Consider the following 15,189-nt stretch of genomic DNA (forward strand, 5'->3'; position numbering starts at 1 on the left):
TAGACTGCACTCAGTTCTCCCAGCCACTTGAAGGAAAGCAAATTTTTCATACAAGTGCTGTACAAGTGCTATACAAGCGCTATACTCCTATAATTTTTATATCTTTCTTATTACTACTACCACTGTTAATTAATATGGCTGGTAAATAATAGCTTTGTACTAGGCAAAGATAAAGACTGCAACATGGGGCTGTACTTTAAAAAATGTGTGTGTGTGTGAATCGGAGGTAGAGAGAGAGAGAGGGAGAGAGAGAGAGAGAGGGAGGGAAGGAGGGAGGGAGGGAAAAGGGGACGGTTTAATTGATCCTTGTTCATTACACTTCCATCAATAGAAATAATGACGCCTGAAGATGTTGTGTTGCAGTTGAAACGCAAGGGCACCTTTGACAGTCTACGTAAACGCCTCTTGTCAGAGTTTCAATCTGCGGTAAGCGCAACGGTCGTCTGTCAATTAATGTACAATTTCATCCTCTCTCTTTCTCTGTGATTCTTTGCCAATCAATAGTTTAATTTATATTTATATATTTTTTTATTTTTATTTTTATTTATTTTACCTGTAAACTTTAGCCTACCGGCCAGAGTTTTCTTGAAAATACAAATGGATTCATGGAAGATATCGTGAAAAAAGATGATTCCTTACTAGACAAAGACCGCACCTCGTTTTACGAGCATGTAACAACTGAACTAGAGAGGTACGATGGTGACCGATGCCTAAATGTGCAAACTCATTAAATCACATTGCAAGAGCCAAATTTTACGATAGTATCCGGGAAGAGATCCTTGAGACATTACTCAAAGATGAGTACTACCAAAAACAAGTAGACGACGCCATTGAAAATGTTATGAGTGAGATGAAACCTACTAGTAGCACTGTGACCGAGACGCAAATACGTTCTGGAAAGGAGGACACGAAATCTTGAATTATTTATTCTTCCATACATTCCATCGAACCATAAGCATTCATACGCCTAATCTTCCCTTTCGATAAACAGAATGAAGAGGGAAGAAAGGTGAATGAATTGATCAAAAAAGAGAAGAAGAGGTTTTCCAAACAAAACAAAGCTAAAACTAAAGAAAAAAAACAGAAAACACATACATATTACATATACATGCATACATACGTACATGCATACATAAATTTATTTATACATACACACACACATAGACAAAAAGAAATAATAGTCTCTTTCACCCACAGCTTCTAGCTCTCAGTGTGAGACTATAGCAAAATGCAAAACAAGACACACAAAGCTTTGTTTAAAGCCCCATCTAGTATTTCATATACATGTATTTTTCCATCCTTGTCGTCGTATTTTTTGGTGCTTGTATCCATTGAAATATAGTTGGGTTAGTCCCTATGGATATAATTTACATATATAAATATGCGTATCTTTATATTTATGTGTATATGTTCATCAAAATCCTAAGCTCCAATTACAGGTTTGTCATGGTAACCCAAAAACAAAAAACAAAACAGAAACTCCAAAAATGATGATAATAAGAATATGAGCTTGTTACACCCTGCTAGCCTTTGAATTTATCTATAATAGGATGAACACAATATGTAGTTAAATCCAAGGCTTAATATATACCGTAATACCATATGTTCCTTCTTTGAACTTTGGCTTGGATCTTGGTTTCTCATTGGCAGGAAAAAGGTTTCCTGGAATAAAAGCAATGTACAAAAGCCCAATGCTTGCATTAGTTCCAAGAATGGCAATTAAACGCTCTTTTTTCGTTCTTGTGCGTAACATTGTTCAATTGCCTTTATTTGCTATACAACATTATTTCATTTATTCTGGTTGAGTGTAACTGAGGTGCAATATCAACATTTTATAGTATATTCCATTCATTATTTTTATTACTATTACTATTATTATTGTAATTTTAAACTTCTAGTAGAATCTTATTAAATATTTTTTGTATACAACACATACACACATATATATCCAACAATTGGTACTTACCATGCTGGCTGCATCAATCACGGATAAAGCCTAATTATTTAAGCGTTTATTCTTCCTGTTAAGAATAACTACCCTTGCCGTTGAAATAAGGCAACATAGCCCTTACTTTACAGACCGGATCCGACACGAAAATAATTGGATGATCTTTTCTGACCTTCATAGTCGCAACACTCTTTTGTTCCTTTAAGAAAAAAAACATGCGTGTTTCAGTCACTTATTATACAAATCCTGTGTAAGTGATATTTGATTATCTGCTTTGATCTATCAAATCTTTGTGTAAGTTGTTCTTACTTGCTAAGAAGTATATAACAGCGCATACTAGTATATTATGGCAGTCACGAGTAGTTCATATATGCGTACATGTAGAGAAAGCTGTTTTTTTTTGCCATGATGATAGACAAATATATTCTATAAAGGATTCACTAGAAACAGGGTATTACTTTCTATATATTTATAGCGCTCTATACGCTCCTAAATACTTATATAAGAAGTCTTTTATATACTCTCATTATAAAGTAGATTTTTCTTGATTTATTTTTATCGAGTGTGAATATTCAACAGAAGACATTTAGCAAAATCTAATCCAGAATTTAGATACAAACTTCTACCAATGGACATGGATTGTTTCAATTTTTAGCACATCAAAAGAATTAGTTTCTTTAACTTTCTCAACAATATCTATCCGGCTTTATTTATAAGCAGGTCATTAAGAGCAATACAAAAAAAACATGAAACTAATTATTAAAAAATAAATAAATAATACAATTACTAAACATTTAAGATTTTGTATAGAAAAAATTATGTAGCTGTAACTGTGATTGAAGTTGTAGCTCTTTGATGGGTATTTATTGTCATTCTCTAACAATTGGTAGATATCTGATTTTTACTATTATTGACAGTAATATTTAACATATCTATCAATGTTATTATATGTTTCTTTGCTATTATTGCTTATACGCTTCTGTTTAGTTTTTTTTCTATAGATTTTTGTTTGGGGCTATATTACCGCTTTTTATACAATATTTCAAAGTAATATAGATATATAAGAGTTACCCAAAACCTTTGTGCAAACCAATAATGAAGAGAAACGTAATATGTACATATGTATTGATTGGATATACACAGCTTTAGATATTATGGTTCCATAGACAATATACATTTATAAGCTTGTTTTGAAGCATATTATAGCCATCATTTAAACAAATAATATAATTCTACTTGGAATAAAGTAAGAAGTCATATTTCTTTTGTTAATGTAGTATTATAGAATTATATATCTAATCACTTTAATTATATTACATTACATTGCAGAGAATAAGATTTCTATGTAGATAGGCTACATATTCTGTAGATTAAAAGTCTTGACAAACCTTTCTATTCCACTCTAGACAGAATACATTAGGAACATATTACTTAAGTATAATAAACTATTTTTGATACCTCTTTTCTAGTTACTGAACTTAAGGTCTAACATAGAAAAATGAGCCGTTTTGAGAGGTAGAAAGTAAGGGAAATATATCCCATTAAAAGAATATTGTTTTACTTGAAAGAAAACACGGTGTTTTTTGCAAGAATATTTATTTACAATAAATATGAGAACAGAAAAATGTTATCGATACAAAGATAATAGATACAGAGATATAAGAAGAAATACAAAAAAGCACCCTTGTATACAGAAAGTCTTGACATTGTTTCATTGGATTCACTTCTTGAGATGATCGTCATGTTTGGTGGCAAAAGTACTTCATTATCAATAAGACCTGTTATTGGTCTGCTGCAATTATGAGCAGGAATAATAGAGTTGGCAGCTAAATAAAGCAAGTAAAATATATTAATTTATTGTTGAAAGGAAAAATATTATTGATAACTTACCATTGGAGCTAGCGATATTGTTGCAAGAAAAAAGATTTGCGTTGCTGAACATTATAAATGAGATGAAAAAGCATCTAAATTTTTGAATATTTGCCCTTTATATACTTTTTCTTCTTCTTTTTCTCATATTGAATGAGCGAATTATTATGCTAATCAAAAATAAAATGCGTGTTTGTTTCAGAGCTATATGTCATTACAGAAAATAATATATTCATTAATTTATATTTCATACACATATTTTTTATAAAGTAGGTATGTATTTTCTTTTCATTATCCACTCATAATGTGAATATAGACTTATTATGTAATTCTCTATGTACATTATACTCTATTTAATCTATAATGTGTGGCAGATTTTGTAAAAAGAGCAATTGAATAAAAGCAAAATGAAAGCTAATTTAGATGATTAGAATAATTTAATTGAATCAAGTAAGAGTCTAAAAGACTACCAGCATTAATACAGTAGCTATGAGATACTACATAACTAATATATATTATATTATATAATTCTGTTTTTATTTACTAGGGTGTATGATCATAGAGAGGATTTTTAAAGTAATTCATACAGTCAATTACATGACATAAAAAGGTTTAAATAATTTCAAGACTGCATGAATATTTTACATGAGAGATAGTCAGTAATCACTATATATAAAATACTCTTTCGTAATACCTCTTTAATATATTATATTTTATAATAGTAAAAATTATGTATGAAAATATATATTAATAATAATAATTTTTATTGATTTCCTCTTTTTCAAGAAGCACTTTTATTTTGCCAAAAAAAACAGAAACATATTACAACTAAAGATATAATACATTTGTTTCAAGTGATTGACAAAGAGGAGTAAATGAGCTACTATAGAGTAATGTATTATACAGATAAATCTAGCTGTAAAAGATATAAATAAGATATACATATTGATAAATATACATAAATCCATATTTGCATGTGTTTTACATGGTCATTGTGCGATACTACAATTTCTTCTGCTCTTGTTGTTTGCTTTTGCAGAGACTTCTAAACCCATACTGGTCTTTTGTCTTTCCAGATTTTTACATTTGAATGCTTTAATAATACTCCATATATAATAAAAAGAGCTCTTTTGAATTAAAGAGTATTTGATATATAGACTATATAAATATCTCTTTCAATTCTACAGCTAAAATGTTTTAACAAAAAATACTTACAGTTGGTTTGAGATACAGTCATATTAAAAAAAATAAAATAAAGATTCAGTAAAAATTCATAATATTTATGAGTCATACCTTTTCTACTTGAAATAATAACCTTGCTTATAATATTTTACCTATCGGCATTTTATATTATAATATCTAACAGACAATAAGTATATATCTAAGACTATTTTAAAGCAAACTAGAAGTCTCACTCATACAATTGATTCAAGACTATTGAAAGCAAATCCAAACTATATCTGTCTTTACTACTATAGTATTTCAATTGCGAGAATCCAAAAAGATGATTTTTATTTTGGATAAAGAATAGAAATTGTTTATATATTGAATATTTATAATATGTCTTACAATAGATGTAGATCCTATTTGAAGATTATTATAAAGACCAAGAAGATAAATGTGCGAGTAGTAATAATATAATATATAAATCTTATATAGCCAATAATTAGTATAACTAGCATTAATTCCGACATACACTTATTCACAGACTATATTATAAGAGTACAGTTCTTTGCTATTATTAATATACAATGCGTTTCCTTCTGGATCTTTCTATAGTCTAAATGGCTTAGGTAAATTCTAATATATACCCATGTCATTGGGCTATTCTACAGAAATTGTATACTTCTTTTGCTCTTTGCTTTTGCTATAAATATATAGAAAGATACTAAAAAATATAAAAGTGAATATATGTAAATTATATAGCTCATAAATGAAAGTGTACTTTATTTGTTTTATAGCAGATATCTGCATGGAATATAAAACATAATAATATAAGCCTCAAGTCTACAGTCACTACATATGACATAGTATGTGACATAAGTTCAACGATTAAAGCAAGATGTTTTTTATGCACTGCTGTAAACAGGGGTTTTAAGATATATGATAGATAAAGAAAAATATTTGGTTCTCTATATAGCAGCAAAAATAAAAAATGAGACAAAAACAAATGGAAAGCAGTCTTTGGCTCAATTTCCATTTTAATACTAGTTTTATAGTCATAATATGTTTTTTATAATGATATTATGTGAGACATACTTTGACAGTCTTTCAGGTCTTCAAAAGACATCATTATATGTCTTACTATTGAACTATCGTTTTTGAATGAGTTACAATATGTATCATTTTCTACTATTGTCTTGATCCATACTCTATCTTTACATCTGACAAAAGATATTATTTAACTATTAGCTTTAATTCTCATATTATTTGTATAATTATTTAAGAGAAAAACGCACATAGGATATTAGAATAAAAAAAAAAGTCGATAAGTATATATTTTGTCTTGCATAGTTTTTGCTTTTTTAAAACACCTTTATTCTTTACGTTATAATTAAACAATAACATTTGTGTTTACATATGCTGTATTTTATTATATTAAAGGATTGCCACAGCTCATATATAACGGATTTTGTAGTATGAGACTAGAAAATCAATACAGAAATACTAAGCATTCTACAAATAAATATAATAAAGCTAATATAAAATGTATATTCTATATACGCGTTAAGCTCAATTATTAAATGATTAGTATGAATTATTCGTCTACTATATATATATTTTTTAGATATAGTAGTTGAAGATCATAATACAAGTCAGTTTAGCTTTATGAACCAGTCAATGCAGATACTTCATTATATTTTACATGATATGCTTTCTAAAGTACTTCAAAAAATCTTCACAAACATTCTTAATGTTATATCCTAATACTTTTTTTAAAATAAAAAGCAAGCTTAATACCAACAATACTATTATATTATATTTTGAAAAAAAAGATCCAAGACAAATATTGTAAAAAAAATGTTTATTATAACAAAAAAAATACAATAGAAAGAGAGAGGACCAAAGAGAGAGAAGGAGGGCCAGAGAGAGAGAGAGAAGGCCAGAGAGAGAGAGAGAGAGAAGGCCAGAGAGAGAGAGAGAGAAGGCCAGAGAGAGAGAGAGAGAGAAGGCCAGAGAGAGAGAGAGAGAGAAGGCCAGAGAGAGAGAGAGAGAAGGCCAGAGAGAGAGAGAGAGAGAGAAGGCCAGAGAGAGAGAGAGAGAAGGCCAGAGAGAGAGAGAGAAGGCCAGAGAGAGAGAGAGAAGGCCAGAGAGAGATAGGGAGGGCCAGAGAGAGAGGACCAGAGAGAGATAGGGAGGGCCAGAGAGAGAGATGACTGTTATTCTGGTGAACAGTTTTTTACTCGAAAGCAGGGTCGCTTTTTTGGTGGTAGAGATTTCTCGCTGTAATCCGAAATCTTCTTTTTATTCACCAAAGTGATCTTTAGTGCATTACTATTGTTTGCTGCACAGACGCTTCTGGTGACTATGGATAACAGTTATAAAAAAATTAATTATTGAATTTTAAAGAAATTAGGTGTAATTAAAGACTTACTCTGGAGCTTTGCGAGTTCAATTGTTAGAGAATTAGGTGATGTTTTTGAGAACATGTTGGATAAGATAAAAAAACAGTCTTTCTTTTTGAAAATATCCTCATTTATATAGTTTTTTTTTTCTAGGCGGATTTTATTTTTCTTATATACTAAATGAACGATCTGAATAGCTGTATTAGCATAAATTGTGTTTTTATTATATTATATTTACATAATGATATTTGGAGACCTATATGACTCACTAGTACTTTTTTATGACTCTATGACATATAGATATGATCTTTTCACAGATATGATGACGGAATGAAACCTTTGAATGCAATACCAATACATTTGACGTAGAGCTTTGAAGAGTATGAAGCAATAACCAAAATCATTGTGTGCTGATACAGTCACAACTAATGATGCTAGGTAAAATGAGAAAATGATATAATTCTGTAATTTATATGGAGTAAAAGCTCTCATATATAAAAAAGAACATCATTGATTTACCAATTAATATTATCCAATATTATGTAAATACAAGACACGTCTGTGACTTATATATGTTATGAGAGGGAGAATATTCTGAGGGATATTTTATATTCAAAGAAACAATATTTTGCTATGAAAGATTAGATCCCTTGTCATAAGAATACTGTCTAGTATACAAATAAACAAATGTCATATACAGAAATATAATGGCAATTTATCCTCTAAATAAATCGATGCGCTTCCAAAAAGAATTAAGAGAGCATAGTAAGATTTGAAATGACTATGAGATTAAGCATTTACCTTGTATAATTAGTTTAAAACCATATTAAATATACTGTCATATAATATATATAATCTCTTGAATTCATATGTTCTATTATTATATACAGAAATATCACAAAATAGCTATTGATTCTATAAATATATATGCTTAAATGTACCAGTCTTTGAATTTACAAGTTTTTACAGCTTCTATATACATAATAAATCAAGCAGTTGATCTTTAAATAAAGGCAATGTCTATTCACACATTCTAATTTATTTCAATTTTCTTTAATATTACTTCTTGGGACTATACCTACTGTAGTCCGTTTTCGCAATAGTTTTATATATATGATATATTCACTTATTCTAACTACTGACATATAAGTGGTTCATTTAAAAGATGTATAATGTATTAGTAATATATGTAGTGTTTTATTACTTCCTATTTAAGAGCTCTATTTTGGCTTTATATTTCACTTTTCTATAACATATATTGCAGATAGACATAAAAAACAATTTATTGAGAATAATAACACACTTAATTGTAGAAGTGTAAATTACAAAGCAGAATTTAATTTCCGTGTATTATCTGCTATGGTAATGGGCTACCATTTTTGCAAGACTTTGGACTTCCTTGGGTAAAAGGCAATTGTCTTTAAAAGGCCTGCTTTCTTTCATTGCTCAGAAAGGTCTTCCGGTTTTCCAGATTTTAGCGTTTGAACGCTTTAATGGGGCCCCATAATGAAGGGAAAGTCATGTGTTGATACATGCAAATTATAAAGAGATGATTTATTTAGATCTAAATATCTTTATTGTTATTTAACAGAAAATACTTACATTGGCTTGTGTTGAGAGCATTTTATTTAAAAAAATTAAGTAGAATAAAAATAAAGCAGTAAAAAACCAAATTATTCATGAATCCTGTCTTTTATAGCTTGGGTAATAGTCTGAATGACAATATTTTATATATTATCATTTTATGTCAAGATGTCTTATAGAGAATAACCATCGATGAGTCCCTTGTAAAACGAATTGCAAGTTTCACTCATACAAGTGACGCAAAGATGTTAAGAGTTAATTCAACGTCTACCTTCTTTTGCCAATATATTACTTCGATTTAATAAGCCAATATTGTTATTTATATTTTAATCCATAAGTTAGATTTATAAGTACATTTAGCATGTATAATGTATTAAAAATAGTCACATATGCTATTTAACTGTCATGATAAAAGCTAGAAAGATAAATGCACGAGTGGTAATGCTACGAGAAAGAAATATTCCATAGCTAGTAATTATAATTATCATTGATTCTGGCAGATAATTATGCAGAAACTATATAATATGTAAGAGTGAAGCTTTTTTTAGAGTACGAGTATCACGTATATACTAACTCAATGTAAGTCTTTTCAAAAGAAGCACGAAATACTATAATACAAGGGAGAAAATCTTTACGGATAATATACTATACATATACAAACAAATTATAAAAAACAGTCAACTAACACTAGCTTTCGTAGAGTATTGTTAAGTAATAAATATATTTAGTCATTGGAAAAATTAGTACCAAGTAGCTTAAAAATTAAGGTAATATAAAGATATCACTTCAAAACAAACTCTAGGATTGATTAATACATATTACATATAGTACATATAGAAAGTTCTGTATATATAAAGAGCTATAAAGAGATAGTAAATATATATATAATATAGATAGAAAGAGAAATATATATAAATAAATAAAGATAATAATCTGTAATATTACACGCTCTAGCTTTTTGGCTGAGAACGTAATACACTTGCACTGTCTTAGTAGTGAGATGTGATGTTGTGGCTTGTGTGGTGTAAGGGTTGGTGAAAAAGATATAAATAAAAAAAGGAGAAAGGGGTGGTCAGATCAACTCTTGTAGCCTTCGTAGCAAATAGCAGTGCTATTCAGATCAAGAACCAGAGGAAAGAGGAGAAGAAAGATATAAGTATGTGAAAGACGCCCTTTATTGGATTGATTTGTTTAGAGCTATATAGTTTTTCTGAAATAAGTTGATAGCAGGTCATTGAGATAATTTGATAATTTGGATAATAAGAATATGGGAACTTGTGACGTTTAGAACGGAAAGATAAAACCATGGAAAAAAACTTTGATATGAGCAAGTCATGAATGAAGTAAAGATAAGGAAATACTTAAGATAGAATAAATTTGGAAGCTTGTTAGACTGTTACTTGCGTTGGCCAGGTATGAATAGATCAAATGAGTGTTGCCAAAAACCGATCTTGTCCAAAATTGACTGTGTCAGTAGCAACGAGTCATTAGCAAACTGATATATCAAATTAGGTAAAGCATATATATATAAACAGATATCCTATCTTTTCTTTAATAATTGACACTCTTGCAATACCTCTCTTTGCATTTTCAAATTCTTTTCTTACCGCATTATGTACTATAATACTAAACAATTTTCTCACCGTCACTTGTCTTTTTTGTACGGGCATACTCTCAAAGAAGCTTGGAGCTCAATTATTTAGCTACTTTTATTTTTGTCGATGTTCTTTTCCATGTTACATAAACATTAACACTAGAATCTCACACAAATATAAGTTGGAGATATCCTAAATATATGATATAAGTAAAATATATCTGTTGGGAATAGGAATTAACTTAGCCAGCGAAGCTTCTCAAGATCAATATAACGGTGGGATGAAGTTCAGGGGAGCAGTCCGAACAAATGGTATTGTCATATTTATTATACGCCAGACCCATTATGTTACCCTAATATCTATTCTCAGAAAGGTTAACCTTATGGGCTTGAAGCTAAATGATTATGCTCATAACTTATTACACGATTAGTTTTAAATAATGTATGGGCTATGTATTCTTGTTAATTGAAAAAGACACATTTTACTACATATATGAGAGCTCTACTATGGATAGTACAAGCTCTTATCGATACACCTTCAGCTAAAAACAAATAGTTAATTTACACCTGAGAATCTTTTGACTTTTACTCATGTTCCTGCTCTCAAACATCGAATGTACCATTTCCCAATCTTCTAATGTAGCCCTACATATAAAAGCGGTGATCCCGGTAGTTATTTTGAGAAATGTTTATGGTACTTCCCAAAATCACCACCGGAACTACCACTCATCTCCAATAGTCCAATACTACTAATATATTTTAGTTTAGTACTACTATTATTAGTATTCTTGTAATTTTATACTTTTAGATCTAAATTGCTCAAAGAGCATAACCTTGTTACAATGTGAACATATTTTGTATAATATTAATCTTGCGACTGTATTGAACTTCCAAAACGTCTTCAATCTCTTGTAGCATGATAGTACAATCATATATTCACTTTTTCTATTTAATTTGAAAATAGCTTGAGACTAAGCTAGTATGTTTTGGAAAGGTATAGTTTGAGAAGGAAACTGACAATCTTCAGAAGAGTGACAAGGGCAAGAAGAAGAATACAAATACTCTAACTTGATTATCAAAGAATATTCTTAAAATGCAATCTGGTAAGTTATTACATTTTTTAAATAGCTTGGCAAACTATTTTACTACTTCTATTATCGTACTACTTTGAGATAGAGAAGAAACCTTTACTTTTGGACCACAAGAGCAAAGAAAGATAAAAAAATAAAATTTAAATATAAATAAAAGAGGAAAAGAAGTGCTAAATCAAAATATAGCTTAGAAACAATCCCTGAATCTCCTGAAAGGTTCGCAAAAAATAATTTACTGATGTATCTGTCTTTTATTATACTGTAGCTCTTATATATATATCACAATATTATACTAAATGCATTAACCAGTTTGGGTATTTATAATAATTAATTAATTAGATGTATCTACAAATGAGGTCTGAATTCTGTTCCAAAAATTAATATCTTATATAAGTATCAGTAAGTAATAAGGGTGGACAATAGGAATTTTTTAGAAAATTCGCTTCTTCTTTGAGTAAATGTATTTGTTAAAAAAATAAAACTCAGAAATTTTGAATTTTTTAAAAGGATCCACTTTTTTGTGGGTTTTTTTTTTATAAAAAAAAGAATTTTTTTACCAAAAAGAGATGATGAAGTTCAAGGCGTTGCATGTCATAATTTTTTTTCAAAAATTCGCTAAAGATAACCGCTTTTTTACCACTTTTTCATTTTTTTTTGACTTTTTTTTCTGCAATGTTATTGGATTAGAAGGAATTAAAAAAATGGAATTTTTTCGAGAAAAATTCCTATTGTCCACCCTTAATATTTTAAAGTTGCTTAGGATATTAAATAGGTTTTTTTTTTCGTAAGATAATCTTTCAAATGTCATAAGATCAAAAGGGTCTTTGTTTTACGTAAGTTTTTGGTCTTCTTTTACATTATAAGTATCTACGCATATTACAATCCAATTTCATAAATATACTTATTAGATTATAAGATGCTATTACATATATGTGTGTGCAAAACAAGAAAAAGCCTGTTTACTTTGGTTATAACAAAATAGAATAGAGATATTAAGAAATAAGAAGTATTTTTATTAAGATATTGAGTGGAGGGTAATTTACAAAGGAGAATACATATATAAGATTAAATATTAATAGAGCTTAAGATAAATAAGCATTTTACAAAGGAGACTTTTCCTCTGACATCTCTCCCTTGGACTTATCAACAGCAGCTCTGTTGACTTCCTCACGAATACGTTCAATTTCTTCGTGATGGGCGGCAAGGTACTCGGTATAGTTAAGGTTGGTAACAATCAAAGGACCTTTGAAAATGACTTCCATTTCTTCGAGAGAGAGACCCTTGGGCTCAGGAGCAAACAGAATTACCCACACAAGCATACCAATACCAATCGCACCGTAGATTAGGTATGTACCCCAGGTGATACTGTCCATAAGTACAGGTGTAACCTGACCGACAACAATATTACCAATCCAAAGTACGGAGGATGCCAAAGCAAAACCCTTGGAACGGATACGAAGAGGGAAAATTTCGGCAATGTAAATCCAAGCAACGGGAGCCCATGTAGTGGCATAGAAAGCGACAAAGATGAAGATAAAGGCAATGACAGCGTTCTGAGCATTTGGATTTTCAGACATGTTGACAACATGACTCATGCTGGCCTCGTCCCATTCTTTGTACCCACAACCACCGTACAGACCAGCGATAATAAAGAAGCAGACGCACATTCCAGTAGATCCCCAGATCATCAGTTTTACACGGCCCACTCTGTCGACAAGAAGCATGCCAGGAATACAGAAGACAACCATGACAATATCTAATTAATAGCTTTGAGTATATTCGCTAATAGGTTAAATTAAACACTGGTTTTAAACTTACAATTGATACCGTTTGCCATCAAAGACATTGATCCTTTAAGACCGGCTTGTTGGAACATAAAAGCAGCGTAGTACATAATAACGTTCGCACCAGTAAGCTGTTGAAAAATAGCAATGGAGCATCCAACCCAAAGTACACGATGATTTCTAGAATCTTTCAAAAGATCTATATAACTTCCGACAGAAAGATTATTTTCGAGGACAACTGAATCTTTGATTTCCTTGAATTCTTGCTGAACATATGGGTGATTTTGGTCGCCATTTCCATGAACTTGAGCCAGGACCAGCATGGCTTCATCGTATCTACCCTTCTCAACCAACCAGCGGGGAGAACGAGGTAAGAGAAAGGGACAGAATGCAAGCAAAATAGCAGGTAATATCTGGACCATGTAAGGGATACGCCACGACCAATCACTATGGATGTAAATGGTTCCAAAATCAAGCCATCCAGATACTAAGAGACCAATGTCAACCATAAGCTGCTGAAAACCAACAAGACGACCGCGGATTTCTTTGGGTGCCAGCTCGGCGTTGTACATTGGAGCTACCAAAAGAAAATAGGTAAATGTCTGTCCGATCAGATAAAAATTAATGTTTAGAGAAACTTACACAGTACGGAACAAGCACCGACGGAGAGACCAGAGACGAATCGACCGATCAACTGCATCTCAATGTTCTGGGAGGCTGTCTGAAGAATACCACCAACAATAAAGATCAAAGCAGAACCAGCAATGGTATCACGACGACCGAACCGATCAGAGAGAACACCCACGATCAAGCATCCAAACACAGCACCACATCCCATAAGAGAATTTAAGGCACCCTGAGAAAACAAACTTTAATAAGAGTCTAACAATATATATATATATATAATACATGCTACCGCCTGAATTGCCTACCTTGATTGCCGGTGTCAATTCATAAAAGTATTCTTGGAAGTAAGGCATAGCCATCACACCACTGGTTACACCGAAATCATAACCAAAAAGGAGTCCACCAAGGGCTGCAAATGCAGTGATACTATTAATTTACAAGAAAATGGAGCGATTAATAAGAATATTGATTTATTAATGTTTTTTTATATGCATGTTTTGCTTACACATAAAGAATGAAGCCAGCTTCTGACCGAATGTTAGGGTCTCCTTTTCCACCTGAGACTGGTATGATTGGAGACATCTTTTCGAATGTTGTTTAAGAAAAAGATAGAGATAAAGAGGTAGTAAATATTGTGCTTTTTATATACCCAAGATTTGTCTTCCCTTCTCTTCCTGGTTTCCCGTCATGTAACTCTATTAACTATACTATCCAAAAGTCAATTGAGGAAACCCCTTTTCTCCATATGGCCATTTCTCCAACCATAATCTTCTGTGTCGCTCGATGGAGAATTTCATGTGGGGAAAAGGACTGGGTGACCTGAAATGGGTGACCATCTTTATGCTCCGCGTGTATTCTCAAAGATCCGTTCTTTCCCCGCACTTCTCCACAAGTCAAGAAAGATGGGGTAGAGTTCCCCGGAAAAATTACAGCTAAGAAGAGTAAAGTCCATAAATCCGGTATATTCAAGACAAGATTCTATCAAAAAAATTTAAAGAAAAATCGTTGCTTCTGTCTCCTTGGCACTCCCTTTGTTCAAAAAGCAAATGTAAAGCTTTATATTTACTCGTGCCTTGCATTTCATCTTAGTTTTCTCATGGTGTGACTTTCGGAACACATCTGTCTT

The 15,189-nt window shown here is 31.0% G+C and overlaps 5 protein-coding genes across 5 annotated transcripts; 2 read left to right on the top strand and 3 right to left on the bottom strand.

The window, feature by feature from the left end:
• Positions 1–336: 336 nt before the first annotated feature.
• Positions 337–919, top strand: PHYBLDRAFT_147241 (hypothetical protein; the record flags this gene model as incomplete). Its single annotated transcript, XM_018431826.1, has 3 exons — positions 337–426; positions 567–691; positions 745–919. 3 exons carry the CDS (start codon positions 337–339, stop codon positions 917–919), a joined length of 390 nt encoding a protein of 129 aa, XP_018289523.1.
• Positions 920–7,197: 6,278 nt separating this feature from the next.
• On the bottom strand, positions 7,198–7,467 carry PHYBLDRAFT_147242 (hypothetical protein; the record flags this gene model as incomplete). The annotated part of the gene is made up of 2 exons (XM_018431827.1): positions 7,198–7,343; positions 7,413–7,467. 2 exons carry the CDS (start codon positions 7,465–7,467, stop codon positions 7,198–7,200), a joined length of 201 nt encoding a protein of 66 aa, XP_018289524.1.
• A 623-nt stretch (positions 7,468–8,090) lies between these two features.
• PHYBLDRAFT_170156 (hypothetical protein) lies at positions 8,091–9,973 on the top strand (the record flags this gene model as incomplete). Its single annotated transcript, XM_018436266.1, has 5 exons — positions 8,091–8,148; positions 8,648–8,786; positions 9,351–9,405; positions 9,696–9,734; positions 9,893–9,973. The coding sequence occupies 5 exons, from the start codon at positions 8,091–8,093 to the stop codon at positions 9,971–9,973; spliced, it is 372 nt and encodes a 123-aa protein (XP_018289525.1).
• A 390-nt stretch (positions 9,974–10,363) lies between these two features.
• PHYBLDRAFT_72073 (hypothetical protein) lies at positions 10,364–11,479 on the bottom strand (the record flags this gene model as incomplete). Its single annotated transcript, XM_018442591.1, has 5 exons — positions 10,364–10,462; positions 10,914–10,956; positions 11,129–11,206; positions 11,260–11,310; positions 11,403–11,479. 5 exons carry the CDS (start codon positions 11,477–11,479, stop codon positions 10,364–10,366), a joined length of 348 nt encoding a protein of 115 aa, XP_018289526.1.
• Positions 11,480–12,752: 1,273 nt separating this feature from the next.
• Positions 12,753–14,645, bottom strand: PHYBLDRAFT_155737 (hypothetical protein; the record flags this gene model as incomplete). The annotated part of the gene is made up of 5 exons (XM_018433431.1): positions 12,753–13,408; positions 13,471–14,013; positions 14,079–14,292; positions 14,369–14,489; positions 14,569–14,645. 5 exons carry the CDS (start codon positions 14,643–14,645, stop codon positions 12,753–12,755), a joined length of 1,611 nt encoding a protein of 536 aa, XP_018289527.1.
• Positions 14,646–15,189: the final 544 nt, after the last annotated feature.

The sequence above is a fragment of the Phycomyces blakesleeanus genome, assembly GCF_001638985.1.
Source record: "Phycomyces blakesleeanus NRRL 1555(-) unplaced genomic scaffold PHYBLscaffold_15, whole genome shotgun sequence".
Taxonomy (NCBI): Eukaryota; Fungi; Mucoromycota; class Mucoromycetes; order Mucorales; family Phycomycetaceae; genus Phycomyces; species Phycomyces blakesleeanus.